The sequence below is a fragment of the Adiantum capillus-veneris genome, chromosome 28, assembly GCF_014529385.1.
Source record: "Adiantum capillus-veneris isolate H3 chromosome 28, ASM1452938v2, whole genome shotgun sequence".
Taxonomy (NCBI): domain Eukaryota; kingdom Viridiplantae; phylum Streptophyta; class Polypodiopsida; order Polypodiales; family Pteridaceae; genus Adiantum; species Adiantum capillus-veneris.
In genome coordinates this window covers 39,855,898-39,874,084 of record NC_140958.1, presented here as the reverse complement: position 1 = coordinate 39,874,084, position 18,187 = coordinate 39,855,898, and the positions used below count along the sequence as shown (strand labels likewise).

The following is an 18,187-nucleotide window of genomic DNA, read 5'->3' as shown; positions in this document are numbered from 1 at the left end:
CAACACAAGTATCTAGAAAGGTCTCCCTATGGTCTAGTATCACTCTCCTATGGTCAAAATCATGATACATCATGGTCATGGTGAAGGTCCTAATAACTACAACATAAGTATCTAGAAAGGTAACCCTATGGTCTAGAATCACTCTCCTACGGCCGAAACATTTTTTAAAAAACTTCACACTCAAAATAGCATATTTGTCACGAACCGCAGTGAGATTGAGAATGATTACACTTATCTTAAAGAGCACGAGACACGGAGAAAAACTCACTTTTTGGAATTGAATTGTGATTACTATACCTTGAGAAAAATGGATAACAAGATGCTGTAGAGTAGCCACTCTCAATCACACTTACATAGCTCTTTCCAAAGTTTAGACAATGACAGAATATTGTGTTCAAACTTGAAAAATTCAACCTTATATCTAGGGCTCCTCATTTTTCTAGTGGCTGGCTAACAAGGCTTCTTTAGTCTAGGACAAAACGATTACAACCCAGAGTGTATAGTAAGGTGGCTCAATAATTACAAGTCCTCATTTATACAAAGATTTCCTCGAAAAATAATGTGATTACAAAAATCATGGCTCTATGATGGTGTATGCGACTTGGGGGACACTCGTGAGGAATCCCGCTAATAGGTTATGTGAACCACGGTAGAGACTCAATGCTTTAAAAGAGTTTCTCCATGCAAATTTCATCTTACGACATGCAAGGTAAGTTGAGAAGTGAAGGCCGTGTGGTGGGTGGTGAAAATAAAAGTGGGTAAGTGACTTTACTTTCTTGCATGAGGAGGGCTGAAAATTCCTATTCTATAAGTTTTTTGCAAAACTCGTTTAGTCTAGGCAAACTGAAGAAAAAGGAAATTTCGGACATTTTTTGTGGGTCACACACGTAGGCTTATTCTGTACAATTCGAAAGACATTTCAATTTTTATAAACTACTATTTTTGGAGGCTATAGACAAGATAGAGAAAGAGAGATAGCTCTAAGAGAGTCTTTTTGTGTATGCTCCATCATAGCCAAACACTTGGGAGAGAAGCAAGTTTTGATTGCATACATCGAGCACATCATAATCGACCATGAGGACATCAACTAGCACAACAGCCGATGGCCGCCGAGAACTGAATTTCATGGCACCAACTCACACCCATGGCAGCAACACATAGCAACCCACGACATGGGAGGGGGAAGGAGCCATCGATTCTCTGTGTGTGTGTGTGTGTGTGTGGATATTTAAACCAAAGCCACGATCCAAGGTTTATACCTTCATTTACTTGCATTTCACACCACATAAGTGGAAACCTTCCCAGCTTCCATGTCACACTACCACAAAGTGTGCACCCTTAACTGTCAAAGAAACCATGAAATTTACAAAAAAACATCCCCCTTTGTACTATCAATTTGTTGTTTAATAATTGCTTTCTACCTCACTTTGTCAACTCCAACCCACAAGAATGTGTTGCTTTTTGGCAATCGAACGTAAATGAACATGGGCCCCAAAATGGGCAAAGGCCATCTACAACCATCTCTTCCTTGCCAACTACCAAATTCCAACTTTAATATCTTGATGTTTAGAGCTCCATTTTACGAACTTATTGGCTAGCTTCAAATACTTCATGCTATCTCAAAAATCCCTAAATATCTTGAGAAAATACCTGAGGGCATGTTTATTGAGGCAATCGAAGGGCTGCATAACTCGCCCACAAGAAAACTTCATTTGCTCTTATCTTGACCATTTTTCCCTCACTAGAATATTCCTTTTTGCCGGAATATTATGGCCGGACGGCGGCCGGAAAGTGGTCCGAAAACAACCGTTGGTTGGCCGGTGGCCGGTAGTCAATGGTCGGTGGTCGGTGGTCGGAAGTCAATGGCCGGTGGCCGAATTCAAAAGTGGACTTGTCTTCTCAAGGGCGACCACACATGGGCGGATGGGAGGGTCCGATTTGGACTTATCTACACAAGGGCGGCTACACATGGCTGCCTCTCATGAGAGAGGGCAGCCTTTTTGGCCTATAAAAGGAGGCCATTTCTACACACATTTCATAGTGTGAAGTTGATGCAACAAGGTGAGTGTGAGGAGGTGAGAGTGAAGCAAGGCGGGAGCTCCAAAAGGGTATAATCCCTTTGTAAACTACTTCTTGTTTTGAAGTACTAAAGCCATTGAGTGGTTGCTTTCCCGTGGACGTAGCCCACATTGGGTGAACCACGTATATCGTGTGTACTCTCTCTCTCTCTCTATAATCTCGTGTATGTAAATCTGTCTCTCTCCATTAAGTAATCTACTCAATTATCTATTTAGCTACATCTTATTTCCTAACAAAAATTACTTGTTAAACTTACCGCTTGTAGTGGTCCAGCCGCCGCGTCCGATTGCTCGCGAGAGGTGTGGTTGTTTTCAAACAACCATCGCCAAGTATCAAAATATGTATGTTGCTCCCGATACTTGACCATCTCTCTGGTTGGTCCAGAGAGAGTGACATTTTCCTAAGTTAGCAATAACAATACCAAATTATCAACTACAATCTTTATAATCAACGATCGACGTTATAATTCAAATAATCTTACATATTTATCCTTCCAAGCTCCCTTGCCTCTTGAACCATAGTGCGTGGGAGATTGTCTTGCGCGGGCCTCGCGTTGTTGTCTATATGATGAGCCCGTCGTAGCTTGATCGCTCTTCTCTTGAATTGCCCACTCCCACTCTGCGTCTGCCATGTTGCCACCACGGTAACTCTTGTCCGGATCTCTGACCTGGTTCGCTGCTGCGCGCCGCACAGTGGATTGCTTGTTTTTTAGAAATGTCTTTATGTAGTACTCCAACCATTATTGTGAAAAATGTTGATCGGGGGCGTTTGGAAATCTAGCTAACAGAGCATCCTCAATCTACCGTGTATGATCCGGAAGTTGGTCTCTAAACTTTATAAAACAATTCTTATACGTTGAATGTATAAGAATTTGTAGATGGTGTTGAAATGCCCTACCCTGTGTTGTGCCGAAATCAACCTCTCTGCCATATTTAACCCTGTAGTAGCACCCATGCGTGTCTGGCATGGGTGTGTCAGTACCCGCGTCCTCTGTGTCAGGGGTGGCACACTCTAAAAGTGGGGACTCTATTCCCCTGCCACTACCAAAACATGTGAAACCACAAGATCCACCGCCGCTTCATCTCTCGTGGCACTCGCTGCCCTGAGACGAGCGTCGACGCGTACTACTAGAGGAAGTCCGTCGATGATGTTTTTGCAAAGCCGGAGTGGAATGGAGTGGCGTAGGACCCTCTGATGCCATGGGAGTAGGACCCTGTGATACAAGGGGAGTAAGACCCTGCGATGCAAGGGGAGTAGGACCCTGCGATGGAATAGGAGTAGGACGATAGGAAGGGAGAGTAGAGGAAGGTGCCGTCGGTGTGAGGCTCTGTAGGTAAGGAGTCCCTCCCTGACTCCCCCATGGTGTAGTCTAAGGAGAAATACCGTAGGTCGCAAGCTGCTGCGGAGTGTAACAGCCAAACAAATCCTCCGTTGAACGGAGGTACTACTCTCGTAAAGAGATAGCCCACTGTAAGTTAGGATCTATGACCGATGGAGGAATCTGAGAAGGGTAGGTGTAGGATGGCCATGCCTGCAAATAACCAAAAAAAGACCTATGACACTCATGGTTTATGGTTAACTACATAGAAACATTATTTATTTCTTTGCTTGTTCTCACCAACTCAGGACTCGGGTCCACTGGAGGCGATGTCCACCCCGGGTGGGAGCCCACCTGAGATGTGAACCAACCGAAAGAAGAGCCAGCTGGCTGCTCCTCACCAGTTGTTCTCTCGTCTGACATCTACATTACAAAGAGCAATATAAGATTAAACTTTCTACCCTACTCACTCATCTTAATATACGTACACAAGTATATTACCATAAAAACACGTAGATACATATACATACTCGTTGACCTAACTAGAGGTTAGTAGTGTCAAAGGTCAACTACACCTCTTTAGATATCATCGTAGTCTCAACCGTGGTAAACCAAAGGTACGTTGCGGTAATTCATGCATGAGTGGATCAATGACCGCAATGCCACGATTAAAAAAGGACTATAGCCAAGAGGAAGCGTCTAACCTTCGGATGCTATGCTCCCTACTTAGTGCCTACATACATGCATAAACAGATATATATGTTCACACATATATATGTTAAGGTTGTGAATGTAGCCATCGTTTTGTGTTGGCTGCACCTAAATTCAACCTCTAAGTGATCAATTGATCGTAACATTACAATTCTCTCCTAGAGGATATATATATTAGCACACAAACACGTAGATACATACACATACTAGTAGACCTAAATAGAGGCTAGTAGTGCTAAAGGTCAACTGCACTGCTTTAGATATCATCGCAGTCTAAACCGTGGTAAAACCAAAGGTACATTGCGGTAATCCATGCATGAGTGGATCAATGACCGCAACGCCTCGATTAAAAAAGGACTATACCCAAGAGAAAGTGTCTAACCTTCGAATGCTATGCTCCTGTACTTAGTGCCTACATACATGCATAAACAGATATATATGCACACACATATATATGTTAAGGTTGTAAATGTAGCCATCATTTTGTGTTGGCTGCACCTAGATTCAACATCTAAGTGATCAATTGATCGTAACCTTACAATTCTAATGTAATGCAATAAGTAATTCTATTTCTCTCACTGAGTCTCTCTCTCTCCATCCCAGAGTCATGTCTACGCCTCCATGTAAAGCAAGCACTCTCAGAGATGAGAAGCCAAACATGGACGGCATGCTCTGCCGAGGCATGGAGGTCTTGGCTAAGGTCATGGTGGCTTTGGACTTGGGCACCACTTTTTCAGGCTTCACATACATCCACAAGAGCGACCCCAGAGACATCCACCATGTCTTAGAATGGCCTCACAAACTGAGGCAGCCGCTTCATCCCGTTATTGCAAAACATAGATCAGCATGTTTTACAAGTGGAACCCATTGTCTTCTACCTACACCCTCCAAGCTTGGGGATGGGCTGCCCTTCGCTTTCTCTCTCTTTCTCTCCCTCTTTTCCCACTCTTTCTCTCTCTTTCTTTCTCTCTCTCTTTCTCTACCTCTTTCCCTCTATCTCTCTTTCTCTCCCTCTTTCCCTCACTCCCTCTCTTTCTCTATCTCTCTTTCTTTCTCTCTTTCTCTCCCTCTCTATGTACTCTCTCTCTTTCCCCATCCCTATTTCCCTCTATCTCTCTCTTTCTCTCCCTCTTTCCCTCTCTCCCTGTCTACATAGTCTCTCTATTTCCTTATCCCTATTTCCCTCTTTTTCTCTCTTTCCCTATCCCTATTTTCCTCTATCTCTTTCTCTCCCTCTATCTACTCTCTATCTGTCCCTCTATCCATATCCCTATCTCTTTCCCTCTTTCCCTGTCTCTCTCTCTCTCTCTCTCTCTCTTTCCCTATCCCAATTTCCCTCTATCTCCCTCTTTCCCTATCCCTATTTCCCTCTATCTCCCTCTATCTACTCTCTCTCTTTCCCTCTCTCCCTCTATCTCCCTATCCCTATCTCCCTCTATCTACTCTCTCTCTTTCCGTCTCTCCCTCTCTCTCTCTCTCTCTCTCTCTCTCTCTCTCTCTCTATCTATCTATCTCTCCCTCTTTCCCTAACATGGACTCCCTCTATCCCTATCCCTATCTCTTTCCCTATTTTTCTATCTCTCTCTCTCTCTCTCTCTCTTTATATATCCCTCTCTCTCTCTTACTCTCTCCCTCTCTCTCTCTCTCTCTCTCTCTCTCTCTATTTATATACCTCTATCCCTCTTTCTCTCTCAGTCTCTTTATCTATTTCTCTCTCTCTATTTAACATTTACCTCTCTTTATCTAACATTTCTCTCCCTCTTCTTTAGTCTCTCTCTCTCTCTCTCTCTCTCTCTCTCTCTCTCTTCGTTTATCTCTTTCTCTCTCTATTTCCTCTAACACTATCCAAACAATCATTGCCAAAACGTGCGTGACAAATCAATAATTTCCAAACGTGCGTAGCAAAGCAACCATTTTTAAATGTGCGTAGCAAAGCAACCATTTCAAACAAGCCATGCAAAACAACCATTTCCTAATGAACAAGGTATGTTATAATGGATTCTCTATTTTCTCTATTTTTTTCATTTATGTGTGTGTGTGTGTTTGTGTGGTCAAAAACAAAAGGGGAAGAGGCAGGATGTGCTTTTGTGCTTACCTCTTCTATGTAGCGCGGTTGAGCTTCGAATAGGTTGAGCGTCCAAAGAAGTTGGCGGAATACCCCCTTGCTGAAACATGGACGAAACCCTCTTCGATGAAACTTGAGAAGCTTGGAGAATGAGAGAGGGGGAAGGGAGAGGTGGGGGGGGGGGGGGGGGGGGGGGGGCGGAGCAAGGCTTGTTGAAGGAGAGAGAGGGTAGGGAGATGGGTGTGTGGGAGGGGAAGCTTGGAAGTGATGGCGCAGAGCAAGAACACAGGGTATGTTGGAAAAACGCGGCATACTGTGCATTCTCTCCTTTCTTGGGCGCCAGTTATTACCGCAGCTATTACCGTGCTAATTACCGCCCATATTACCGCGACCAATCATTTCAAACGGATACATATGAGTCCAAGGTTGCAGGGGGGGGGGGGGGGGGGGGGGGGGGGGGTACAAACCACCCCCCCACCGTTAGCTATACATTATTTCATTTTTTAGCCTTTGGAGGTTGTAAATGTAGCCATCGTTTTGTGTTTGTTGCACCTAATTTCAACGTCTAAGGGATCAATTAATCGTAACATTACAATTCTCTCCCAGAGGATATATATATTAGCACACAAACACGTAGATACATATACATACTCGTAGACCTAAGTAGAGGCTATTAGTGTCAAAGGTGAACTGCACCTCTTTAGATATCATCACAGTCTCAACCGTGGTAAAACCAACGGTACGTTGCGGTAATCCATGCATGAGTGGATCAATTACCGCAACGCCAAGATTAAAAAAGGACTATAGCCAAGAGAAAGCGTCTAACCTTCGGATGCTATGCTCCCCACTTAGTGCCTACATACATGCATAAACAGATATAAATGTTCACACATATATATGTTAAGGTTGTGAATGTAGCCATCGTTTTGTGTTGGCTGCACCTAAATTCAACGTCAAAGTGATCAATTGATCGTAACATCAAAATTCTCTCCTAGAGGATATATATATTAGCACACAAACACGTAGACACATACACATACTAGTAGAGCTAGTAGTGCCAAAGGTCAATTGCACCTCTTTGGATATCATCGCAGTCTAAACCGTGGTAAAACCAAAGGTACATTGCGGTAATCCCTGCATGAGTGGATTAATGACCGCAACGACACGATTAAAAAACGACTATACCCAAGAAGAAACGTGTAACCTTCGGATGCTATGCTCTCGTACTTAGTGCCTACATACATGCATAAACAGATATATATGTACACACATATATATGTTAAGGTTGTAAATGTAGCCATCGTTTTGTGTTGGCTGCACCTAGATTCAACATCTAAGTGATCAATTGATTGTAACATTACAATTCTAATGTATTGCAATAAGTAATTCTATTTCTCTCACTGAGTCTCTCTCTCTTCATCCGAGAGTCATGTCTACGCCTCCATGTAAAGCAAGCACTCTCAGAGATGAGAAGCCAAACATGGACGACATCTTCTGCCAAGGCATAAAGGTTTCGGCTAAGGTCATGGTGACTTTGGACTTGGGCACCACTTTTTCAGGTTTCACATATGTCCACAAAAGTGACCCAGAGACATCCACCATATCTTAGAATGGCCTCACAAACTGATGCAGCTGCTTCATCTCGTTATTGCAAAACATAGATTAGCATGTTTTACAAGTGGAACCCATTGTCTTCTACCTACACCCTCCAAGCTTGGGGATGGGCTGCCCTTCGCTTTCTCTCTCTTTCTCTCCCTCTTTCCCTCTCTTTCTCTCTTTTTCTTTCTCTACCTCTCTTTCTCTCTCTCTTTCTCTACCTCTTTCCCTCTATCTCTCTCTTTCTCTCCCTCTTTCCCTCACTCCCTCTCTTTCTCTATCTCTCTTTCTTTCTCTCTATCTCTATTCCTCTCTTTATCTCCCTCTCTGTGTACTCTCTCTCTTTTCCTATCCCTATTTCCCTCTCTCCCTCTCTACCTACTCTCTCTCTTTCCCTATCCCTATTTCCCTCTTTCTCTCTCTCTTTCCCTATCCCTATTTCCTTCTATCTCTCTCTTTCTCTCCCTCTATCTACTCTCTTTCTTTCCCTCTCTCCCTCTCTCCCTCTCTATCTACCTCACTCTTTCTCTCCCTCTATCTCTCTCCCTCTTTCCCTATCACTCTGTCCCTCTATCCATATCCCTATCTCTTTCCCTCTTTCCCTGTCTCTCTCTCTCTCTCTCTCTCTCTCTCTTTCCCTATCCCTATTTCCCTCTATCTCCCTCTTTCTCTCTCTCTTTCTCTCCCTCTATCTACTCTCTCTCTTTCCCTCTCTCCCTCTCTTTGTCTCCCTCTCTATCTACCTCTCTCTTTCTCTCCCTCTCTCTCTCTCTCTCTCTCTCTCTCTCTCTCTCTCTCTCTCTCTCTCTCTCTCTCTCTCTCTTTCCCTAACATGGACTCCCTCTATCCCTATCCCTATCTCTTTCCCTCTTTCCCTATCTCCTTCTCTCTCTCTCTCTCTCTCTCTCTCTCTCTCTCTCTCTCTCTCTCTCTCTCTCTCTCTCTCTCTCTCTCTCTCCCCCCCCTCTCTCTCTCTCTCTTTATATATCCCTCTGTCTCTCTTACTCTCTCCCTCTCTCTCTCTCTCTCTCTCTCTCTCTCTCCTCTCTCTCTCTCTCTCTCTCTCTCTCTCTCTCTCCCCCCCTCTGTCTTGCTCTCTCTCTCTCTCTCTCTCTCTCTCTCTCTCTCTCTCTCTCTCTCTCTCTCTCTCTCTCTCTCTCTCTCTCTCTCTCTCTCTCTCTCTCTCTCTCTCTCTCTCTCTCTCTCTCTCTCTCTCTCTCTCTCTCGCGCCCACCGTCCCTTCCTCCCTCTCTCTTTCTCTCTCGCTACTGAAGGACCTCTCTCTCTCTCTCTGTCTCTCTCTCTCTCTCTCCTTCTCTCTCCCCCTCACTCTCTCTCTCTCATCCCGTCTCTCTCTTTATTTTACTGATTTTGTCTCTATTTCTCTCTCTCTCTCTCTCTCTCTCTCTCTCTCTCTCTCTCTCTCTCTCTCTCTCTCTCTCTCTCTCTCTCTCTCTCTCTCTCTCTCTCTCTCTCTCTCTCTCTCTCTCACCCTCACCCTCACCCTCACCGGCAAGCGGTCAAGGAAGCACACAAAAAAAAGACATGTGTGTCTCCTGTGTCCGAGCCCATGAGACGTCTTTTAGTTTTTCCTAGATGATTGGAAGATGGAAGCCCATGAAAGTAATCATCAACAAAACCCAACCAGCACCAACACCAAGCATGTCTCCGAGCTGCATCACCCCTCTCGATTCTCAATCTCGTCAATTAACTACCGTCCATGTCGGTGTGATGTTGGATTCCCTCATTTTAGCAAGGATCTTTAATGCTTTTGATGCATCCCCTAGCTGTGCACATATCTCAAATAGAGCATCATAAGCGAAAAGATGAGGAGGACATCCATTCTTTGTCATCTCCCAATACACAGCCAGAGCATCCCTAGTATACTTACCAAGGTCTGAAAGAGTCGTCATAACAATCTGATACATCACGACATTTGGTAGGAAGCCAGTTTGTTTCCACCACTCGAAAAGGCCCAACACAGCATCATACATCTGCACCTTCCGGCATGCCGCCATGATAGACGTGCACTGCTCTAAGCCTAGTTGTAACTCTGAAAAATAACCTAGTTCCTGCACCAACTTTCTCATTTCCTTGAATTTGTAGAGACGACTAGCAAGAAGAATTAGCTCCGCATACACACCCTGATTTAATACTAGTCCGCTGCTCCCTGCCTTTTCCTTGACCAACAGAGCACGATTGAGCAGGCTGGCTGCTATGAGTCCTCGTGCAAGGGCCTCAAAAGCCAACAAGGACATGGAGCATGAGTGTGCAGAAGGTTCCATACAATCTCTTCCTTTTCGGCTTCTGCAAGTACGTCAATGGAAGCACACAATGCTCTCTCATCCGGCCATAGGTGGGAGCACTTCTGTTGTCATTCTAAAGTTTCGAAAGCTCTGAGGGGCAGGCCCAGATGTCCAAGATGTTGAACGGTTGCCGAGAGCGAGCCACATACAAGCAGATGTTGGATTCCGTGCAGGACTTGAGAGGCATGCGAGTGGGGGGAAAGCTTTCTGATTTGAACTGCCAGGTCAATGAGGAAGAGTTTGTCCTTGGCAGGGCGGGAAGTAAAATTGGGAAGGTGCAGGCGACGAGCTGGAAGGTCCACGGGGTGATGCTTGGGAGGGTTTTGCTAAACCAAAAAAAGGAGCAATAGCGAGAAAGCAACCCCAAGAAAGCACCTACACAGGACTCCCTACACAAGACACACAAGACACACACACACACACACACACACACACACACACACACACACACACACACACACACACACACACACACACACACACACACACACACACACACACACACACACACACACACACACACCGGCAAGCGGTCAAGGAAGCACACAAAAAAAAATATGTCTGTGTCTCCTGTCTCCGAGCTGCACCACCCCTCGCGATTCTAATATAGGTCTTAAGAAGCCCTGCTTCGCAACCTCATCATGGAATTTCTCTTGTTTGAATTCATGCCTTCCATGTACATTTTCCTGAACAGCAGGGATGCCTTCCCCTCCTTTTCTTTCTTGAGGACCAAATCCTTCAATAACCCATCCTTGCCAAATGTCTTGACCTTGAAGTGAGACTTTGACATCAATTTCAGAAAAAGCACATCACCTTGTGCAAGCTGATGATCAGCAGGAAACTTTCGCCAACCCGTCTTGAATCCCATATTCGTTACTTTCATGCCGCAGATACTAGCATGCCAAACTTTACCGTTTGGTTCCTCCAATATGACTTTCTTATTTATTGGCTTCGGGGTCTCCGCATTTGGAACAATGGTCAGAGCATATGCTTCGACAGAGAGAGAGACAGAGAGAGATAGAGAGACAGGAAAGAGGAAAGAGAGAGACATAGAGAGAGAGAGGCGTAAGAGAGAGATAGAGAGAGAGTGGGAAGAGAGAGGGAGAGAAAAGAGAGAGGGAGGAATGAGGTAGAAGAGAGGGATAAGCAAGGAGGAGGAGGATGGCGGCGAGAGGAGGAGATGGAGAAAGAAGGTGGAGGGGAGAAAGGATGTTGGAGGAGGAGGCTGAGGAGGAGAAGCAAGTGGAGGGGAGGAGGCACATGGGCGGCAAGAGGAGGAAGGAGAGCTAGGGAGGGAGGCCAAAAAAAAAAAAAAACTTGCTCCATTGAGCTCGCTCGAAGACCTAACTCTGTCCTTTTTTGGGTTCCAATTATTACCGCACCTACTACCATGCTAATTACCGCCCATATTACCGCGACCACTCATTTCAAATGGATACATATGAGTCCGAGGTTGCAAGGGGGGGGGGGTACAAACCACCCCCCCCCCCCCCCCCCCCCCCCCCCCCACCCTTAGCTATACATTATTTCTTTTTTTAGCCTTTTGAGGTTGTAAATGTAGCCATCGTTTTGTGCTGGTTGCACCTAAATTCAACGTCTAAGTAATCAATTAATCGTAACATTACAATTCTCTCCCAGAGGATATATATATTAGCACACAAACACGTAGATACATATACATACTAGTAGACCTAAGTAGAGGCTAGTAGTGCCAAAGGTCAACTGCACCTCTTTAGATATCATCGCAGTCTCAACCATGGTAAACCAAAGGTAAATTGCAGTAATCCATGCATGAATGGATCAATGACCACATTGCCACGATTAAAAAAGGACTATACCCAAGAGGAAGCGTCTAACCTTCGGATGCTATGCTCCTGTACTTAGTGCCTACATACATGCATAAACAGATATACATGTACACACATATATATGTTAAGGTTGTAAATGTAGCCATTGTTTTGTGTTGGCTGCACCTAGATTCAACATCTAAGTGATCAATTGATCGTAACATTACAATTCTAATGTAATGCAATAAGTAATTCTATTTCTCTCACCGAGTCTCTCTCTCGCCATCATAGAGTCATGTTTACGCCTCCACATAAAGCAAGCACTCTCAGAGATCAGAAGCGAAACATGGACGACATCTTCTGCCGAGGCATGGAGGTCTCGGCTAAGGTCATGGTGGATTTGGACTTGGGCACCACTTTTTCAGGCTTTGCGTACGTCCACAAGAGCGACCCTAGGGATATTCACCATGTCCTAGAATGGCCTCACAAACTGAGGCAGTCGCTTCATCCCGTTATCTCTCCCTTTCTCTCCCTCTTTCCCTCTCTCCCTCTCTTTCTCTCCCTCTCTACCTACTCTCTCTCTTTCCCTATCCCTATTTCCGTCTATCTCTCTCTTTTCCCCCCTCTATCTACTCTCTCTCTTTCCCTCTCTCCCTCTCTATCTACCGCTCTCTTTCTCTCCCTCTATCTCTCTCCCTCTTTACTATCTCTCCCTCTTTCACTATCACTCTGTCCCTCTATCCATATCCCTATCTCATTAGGAAAAATATGAACCCTCTAGGGGCCCTTTGGGATTAAGGTTAATTAGAGGCCAGCCAATGAGAAGAGGGTGGTCTCAAAAATGTAGGGAGACAAAGTAGTCTTACACTTTTTAAATGGGCTCTTACCTAGTGAGAAGGTGGGGGGGGGGGGGGGGGGGGGTGGAACCTCCAACTTCCCTCCTTTTTGATCCGGTTTTGAAAAAATCCCAAAAATTTGAAATTTTTTGAAAATTTCAAAACTCAAATTTCATCTTCTGAAAACCCCCCTAAAACTATTTTATGGTCAAAAAAGCATTTTTTGATCTCAAAAAGTCAAAACGTGCATCCAAAAACCCTAAAATTCAAAAATTTTTAAAAACTTTTAAAAAATCTTTTTTTGCTATCCAGAGCTCCCCCAAAATTAGTTATTAGGCAAAAAGGGATTTTCTCTCTCTAGAACCCCTTTTCCAACCCCTCCTTGGTTGCAACCATCACACTCATCCTCTACTCCAACACTCTCTCTCTTTACACCATCTCCATTGCTGCAGCAAGGAAGCTCCTCTCTCCTCCCCTACCACCTTCCATTGCCACACCAAGCAAGGCTTATCCACCTTCTCCTCCCAGTGACACACCAAGCAAGGGTTGTCCACCTTCTCCTCCCATTGCCACAAGGGTTGACCATTTTCTCATATCACTTTATCACACCTACATTGTAGCAACAAGCAAGGTTCTTCTCCTCCTCCTAGTTTGCTTTGCTCAACCATGGCCAACTCTACTTCGTAAAGGCGACCAAAGGATGAGGTCACAACACTTGCATGCCACAACACTAGAGGTGTAGATGATGAGTGGGTGCCACAAGAGTTCACCAAAGGTGCTTGGGTATACATGCAACCATCTGCTGTTGGCCCTCATCGTGTGCGGAATCGTGCAAACTTGGATCTTCATTGGAAAGGAAAGCTCCTTGGCTTCAAGAACCGCAAAGACAAGGGGACCATAGCCATTGTGCAACATGTTTTCTCAATGTCAACCATGCACTTGCAACAACCACCTCGATTTCCAACACATTGTAAGTACATGTTTTGAGAATACAAAGCTAGGTGTGAAATCACAGTGTAATGTTATTATGGATTCATACTTAACATTTGTCATGCATTTATAGTCATATTTCCATCCACGTTGGTGGAGGAGCAGCCACTACATAGTCTCTCCGGCACATTCAATGCTATACATGCGGATATTGGAGCAATAATGTTCCCACATCTTTGCCCAACCAAACTGGTTCAAAGAAGGATTTTCTTCTATTCTCACTCCTATATTGTCCCTACTTCTACACAAGCATTTGGAACGCTTGAACCCATCAAAGTAACTTCCTTATTAAGTATGGAGTGGCCGGTCCCAGATTTGTGGTCGGTAGCATCTTTCAAGCAAAAGATGATAATGGATGTCCAAAACTCTTTGAAATACTCTAAAGCTTCTAGGTCTGTGGGCTTGAGCTGGTGTTTGCCAATTCATTGTTTTGTGCACATTTTTAAAGAGTTTGGATTTGTGGAGACTACCACAATGCTTGTATGTAAAGATGCGCATTACGAGGAATTAGGAAGGCTTTTAGAAGAGGACTGGGGTTTTGTGGAGGGCATGCACAACGGGGACCGGTACAGTTGTAAGGTTGGAGCTTCAGGTATTGGAATGCGCTATTTGAAATCCCGCACCTCCTTGTACATACGATTTCACTATGATCAATGGATGTGCAAGCTTGGAGTGTGGAATCCCTTACAGAGTGTAGACGGCGCTATTGCAAGCTTTGACATTGCAGTGAAGATGCCCAACGATGCTTTGGAGGCAGTCCAAGTGAACAAGCATTGGACTCTCAGTAATGTTCGAGAACATTTGGTTATTATGGGTTTTGAGGCCCTTCAACAAGCACAATTTCGTTTACAAGGTCACAAGGTGAGAATCCTTCCACCACATTTTCAATACATCATGGTTTGTCGATCATTAGATTGGGAAGAGAATGGAAGACAAATTGAAGGTCGAGGAGGACTGGGGGATAGATGGAACTATGCTATCGATCTTATAACTTTGTAACTCTTGCAATTTTCATATTGATCCCCGCTGTAATCAACATGATTTGCTTCGGCAAATCATGCCTTTGAATATAATTTTTTGCATTGGGATGAGAAATCATTTTTTGGTGAAAGTGCCTTTTTTTTTAATGTCTTTAAAAAAGGGTACATTATAAAAGGGGGACCACCTAACTCATTCACTATTTTCACTTTTGCAACTCCTGAGCTCCTCCACTCTCTATCCACACCCCAGGCTAAACATGGATGCTGCCACAGCCTCTGCATCTGTACCCACATCCACCCCTTTGTCACGCTTCATCCTCTTCCTCGAGGACACCAAATACAAAGGGAAGTTGGACCTCCACACCTTTTTTACTCGTCTCACTGACCTTGACGCCACAGTTGCCCTTCACATGGATGCATTTGAGGAGATTTCTGCGTGCATGGAGGAGCACATCATAAAATATTCTGTATCTATCCCCCCACATGTAGGGATCTGGGTGCCTTGCGATCTTTTACGCTATATACACAAAGGTGATCGCCCATTCGCCAAGCGGTTGCAACGATTCCAAGAGATTGCAACCAATGCAGGCCATTACTTGGACGAGCAAGCCCCTGGGGTGTCAGCGCTCAAGAAAAGCAAGTTGGGGGTGGAGTACCTTTCTCGGCTCGCAACATTTATCTTCTTGGTGAGCGAGGAACCTGATTTGGAGGAGCTCCGCTTACCACACCTTCAAGTTGGGTCCTTTATCAAGGACACCAAGGAGCAGCAGGTTATCCCCATGAACCCTGCAGCGGAAGGAAAAGCACACCAGCTCGAGTACCCTAGGGGTCTTGAGGAAGTGGTTGAGAAATCCATAGTTGCGGCTGGCCCTAGTGACACTCCAGTGCCACTACCACTGACGGATGTGGCTATCCCAGAGGTAGAAATTAGCCGCTTCTCCTCAGTGTTAGTGGATGGGGAGGAGTTTGTGTTCCTGCATGATTTGGAAAAAGCATTTGGCCTGCGCATGGATGAATGCTTGAGCGTGCTATGCAACAGCAGCAAATGTCCCTTAGACAATACGCTAGATGCCCTAGAAAGCAAGCTCTTGCCAGATGGGGACTCTGTTGCTGACACTATTGCAGTTGTATGTGCGGAGGTCCTGGCAGCAGAGCAGTTGCACGTGGCTGATGAAGATTTCCAAGCCACGCAAGCCAAGGTTGAGGCTGCTAGGATGCCTATGCCATTATGCAACCTCCCATCTGATGATCCAAAGCTTGTATCTGTGGTGCATGGGACCATTGACTTGGATGCAAAGGGCAACAGGGAGGAGGACGACAAGGAGCAGGAGGTAAACTATATCCTAATTTTCATGTTACTATTTTATCCTTCGTTGTCTTTTTTCTCAACCTTCATCGGTTTATGACAGGATGTTGTGGAGGTTGATGATTTTGCTGCAAGGACGGGTGGCAAGCAGACGGGCTTTGGACCTCAAGCTTCCCTTGCGATGTGGCCATTATCCATAATGAATTTACTCCCCAAGCCCATTTTATGACTTGGTCGTTAAAAGCTTTAAGCAAGTTTTTGTGTTTGAGTACCATTGCTCAAACTGCGCATCAAGTGTTCCTAGTGCGTAGATCCCTTGTATGCACAGCGTTTGGCACTGGCTTTCGTGGTAAAGTGCTTGCCCAGATAGGGATACATGCTTCCATTGGCTCAATTGACCCAAATGCCATAGCGCAGTCCCTCTTGACTGGGGAGTTGCCTTACGCGCAAAATAGGCGCCAGGAAATGGTCAAAAAAACTTCTGAACTCCTCAGATACATGATGTAAAATCACCGTGCTAGAAGGAATAAAAAGTATTTGAAATTGTCTCTCTATATTGCAAATTCTTTTCAATCTGATTTGTCAATCTTGAAAATTGTTTCAATTGGTGATATGAATTGTTTTTTGACTTTGTTATTTCAAGGTATGTAATTGCAGTCAATTTGAGTATAATTGTGATTTTTAAGTACCCTAGGGGGTTAGATTAGCCTATAAGGGGCAAAAAATGCCTGGCCACAAGGGCACGCAAATGGCCCATCCATCAGTTTTGGATGGGCCATTTGCGCGCCCTTGTGGCCAGGCATTTTTTTGCCCCTTATAGGCCAATCTACCCCCTAGGGTACTTAAAAAGCACAAATTTATTGCAATGGATTGGTTTTGCATCATTCATTTAAATGCAACCTTTCCAGTATATGTTCACACTCAAGGACACTAGAAAAGCTCAAATCAATTATGAAATGAAGTTTCCAGCAAACTATCACTTGCTTTAGCTCTACCTACTACACCCTTGCACCAAAAAGTCAAATTACATTGGACACTTGGTTTCACAATATGTTATTTGTTTTGATATCCTATAAGGAATTCAAAGTTTGAAATGACCAAAAAAAGGTGTCCATAAGGATCCATATAAAATATTGATGCAAAACCAATAGGTTTTAGTAAATTTGGTTATTTTAAGTACCCTAGGGGGTTAGATGCTGCCTATAAGGGGCAAAAAATGCCTAGCCACAAGGGCGCGCAAATGGCCTATCCATCAGTTTTGGATGGGCCATTTGCGCGCCCTTGTGGCCAGGCATTGTTTTGCCCCTTATAGGCCAATCTACCCCCTAGGGTACTTAAAAAGCACAAATTTATTGCAATAGATTGGTTTTGCATCATTCATTTAAATGCAACCTTTTTATGGCAATTCCAGTATATGTTCACACTCAAGGACACTAGAAAAGCTCAAATCAATTATGAAATGAAGTTTCCAGCAAACTATCACTTGCTTTAGCTCTACCTACTACACCCTTGCACCAAAAAGTCAAATTACATTGGACACTTGGTTTCACAATATGTTATTTGTTTTGATATCCTATAAGGAATTCAAAGCTTGAAATGACCAAAAAAAGGTGTCCATAAGGATCCATATAAAATATTGATGTAAAACCAATAGGTTTTAGTAAATTTGGTTATTTTAAGTACCCTTGGGGGTAGATAAGCCTACAAGGGCTAGAAAAAGGCCTGGCCACAAGGGCGCGCAAATGGCCCATCCATCAGTTTTGGATGGGCCATTTGCGTGCCCTTGTGGCCAGGCCTTTTTCTGCCCCTTGTAGGCTTATCTACCCCTAAGGGTACTTAAAATGCACAAATTTACTAAAATTGACTACAATTACATACATAACTTGAAATTACAAAGATAATAGACAGAGTAGACACAACTGATGATCATATTGTCATTGGAAAGTCAAATCATTACAAAGATAAGGGTGTGCAATACAAAAAGAGGGGTAAGTTCGGCTAATGCTCGAAGTCTCGTCGCAATCATCGTGCAAGCTGCATATCTTTTGGTTGTACCGTCACTCGCTTTGCATGAATGGCACATAGGTTGGTATCTTCCAACACTGAAATGATGTGGGCCTCTGCAGCTTCTTGAATAGCCTCTAGCGCTATTGCTTGCATTATTTACTGATTTCCATAGCTTTGAAGCACTTCCTTCACAGTGCGAGCAAAGG

The 18,187-nt window shown here is 44.3% G+C and overlaps 1 protein-coding gene across 1 annotated transcript; it reads right to left on the bottom strand.

Annotated features, from left to right (window-relative positions):
- Positions 1 to 9,472: 9,472 nt before the first annotated feature.
- LOC147420322 (pentatricopeptide repeat-containing protein At2g01860-like) lies at positions 9,473 to 10,054 on the bottom strand. The gene has a single exon (XM_086505200.1). It carries the CDS (start codon positions 10,052 to 10,054, stop codon positions 9,473 to 9,475), a length of 582 nt encoding a protein of 193 aa, XP_086361326.1.
- Between the last annotated feature and the right edge of the window lie 8,133 nt (positions 10,055 to 18,187).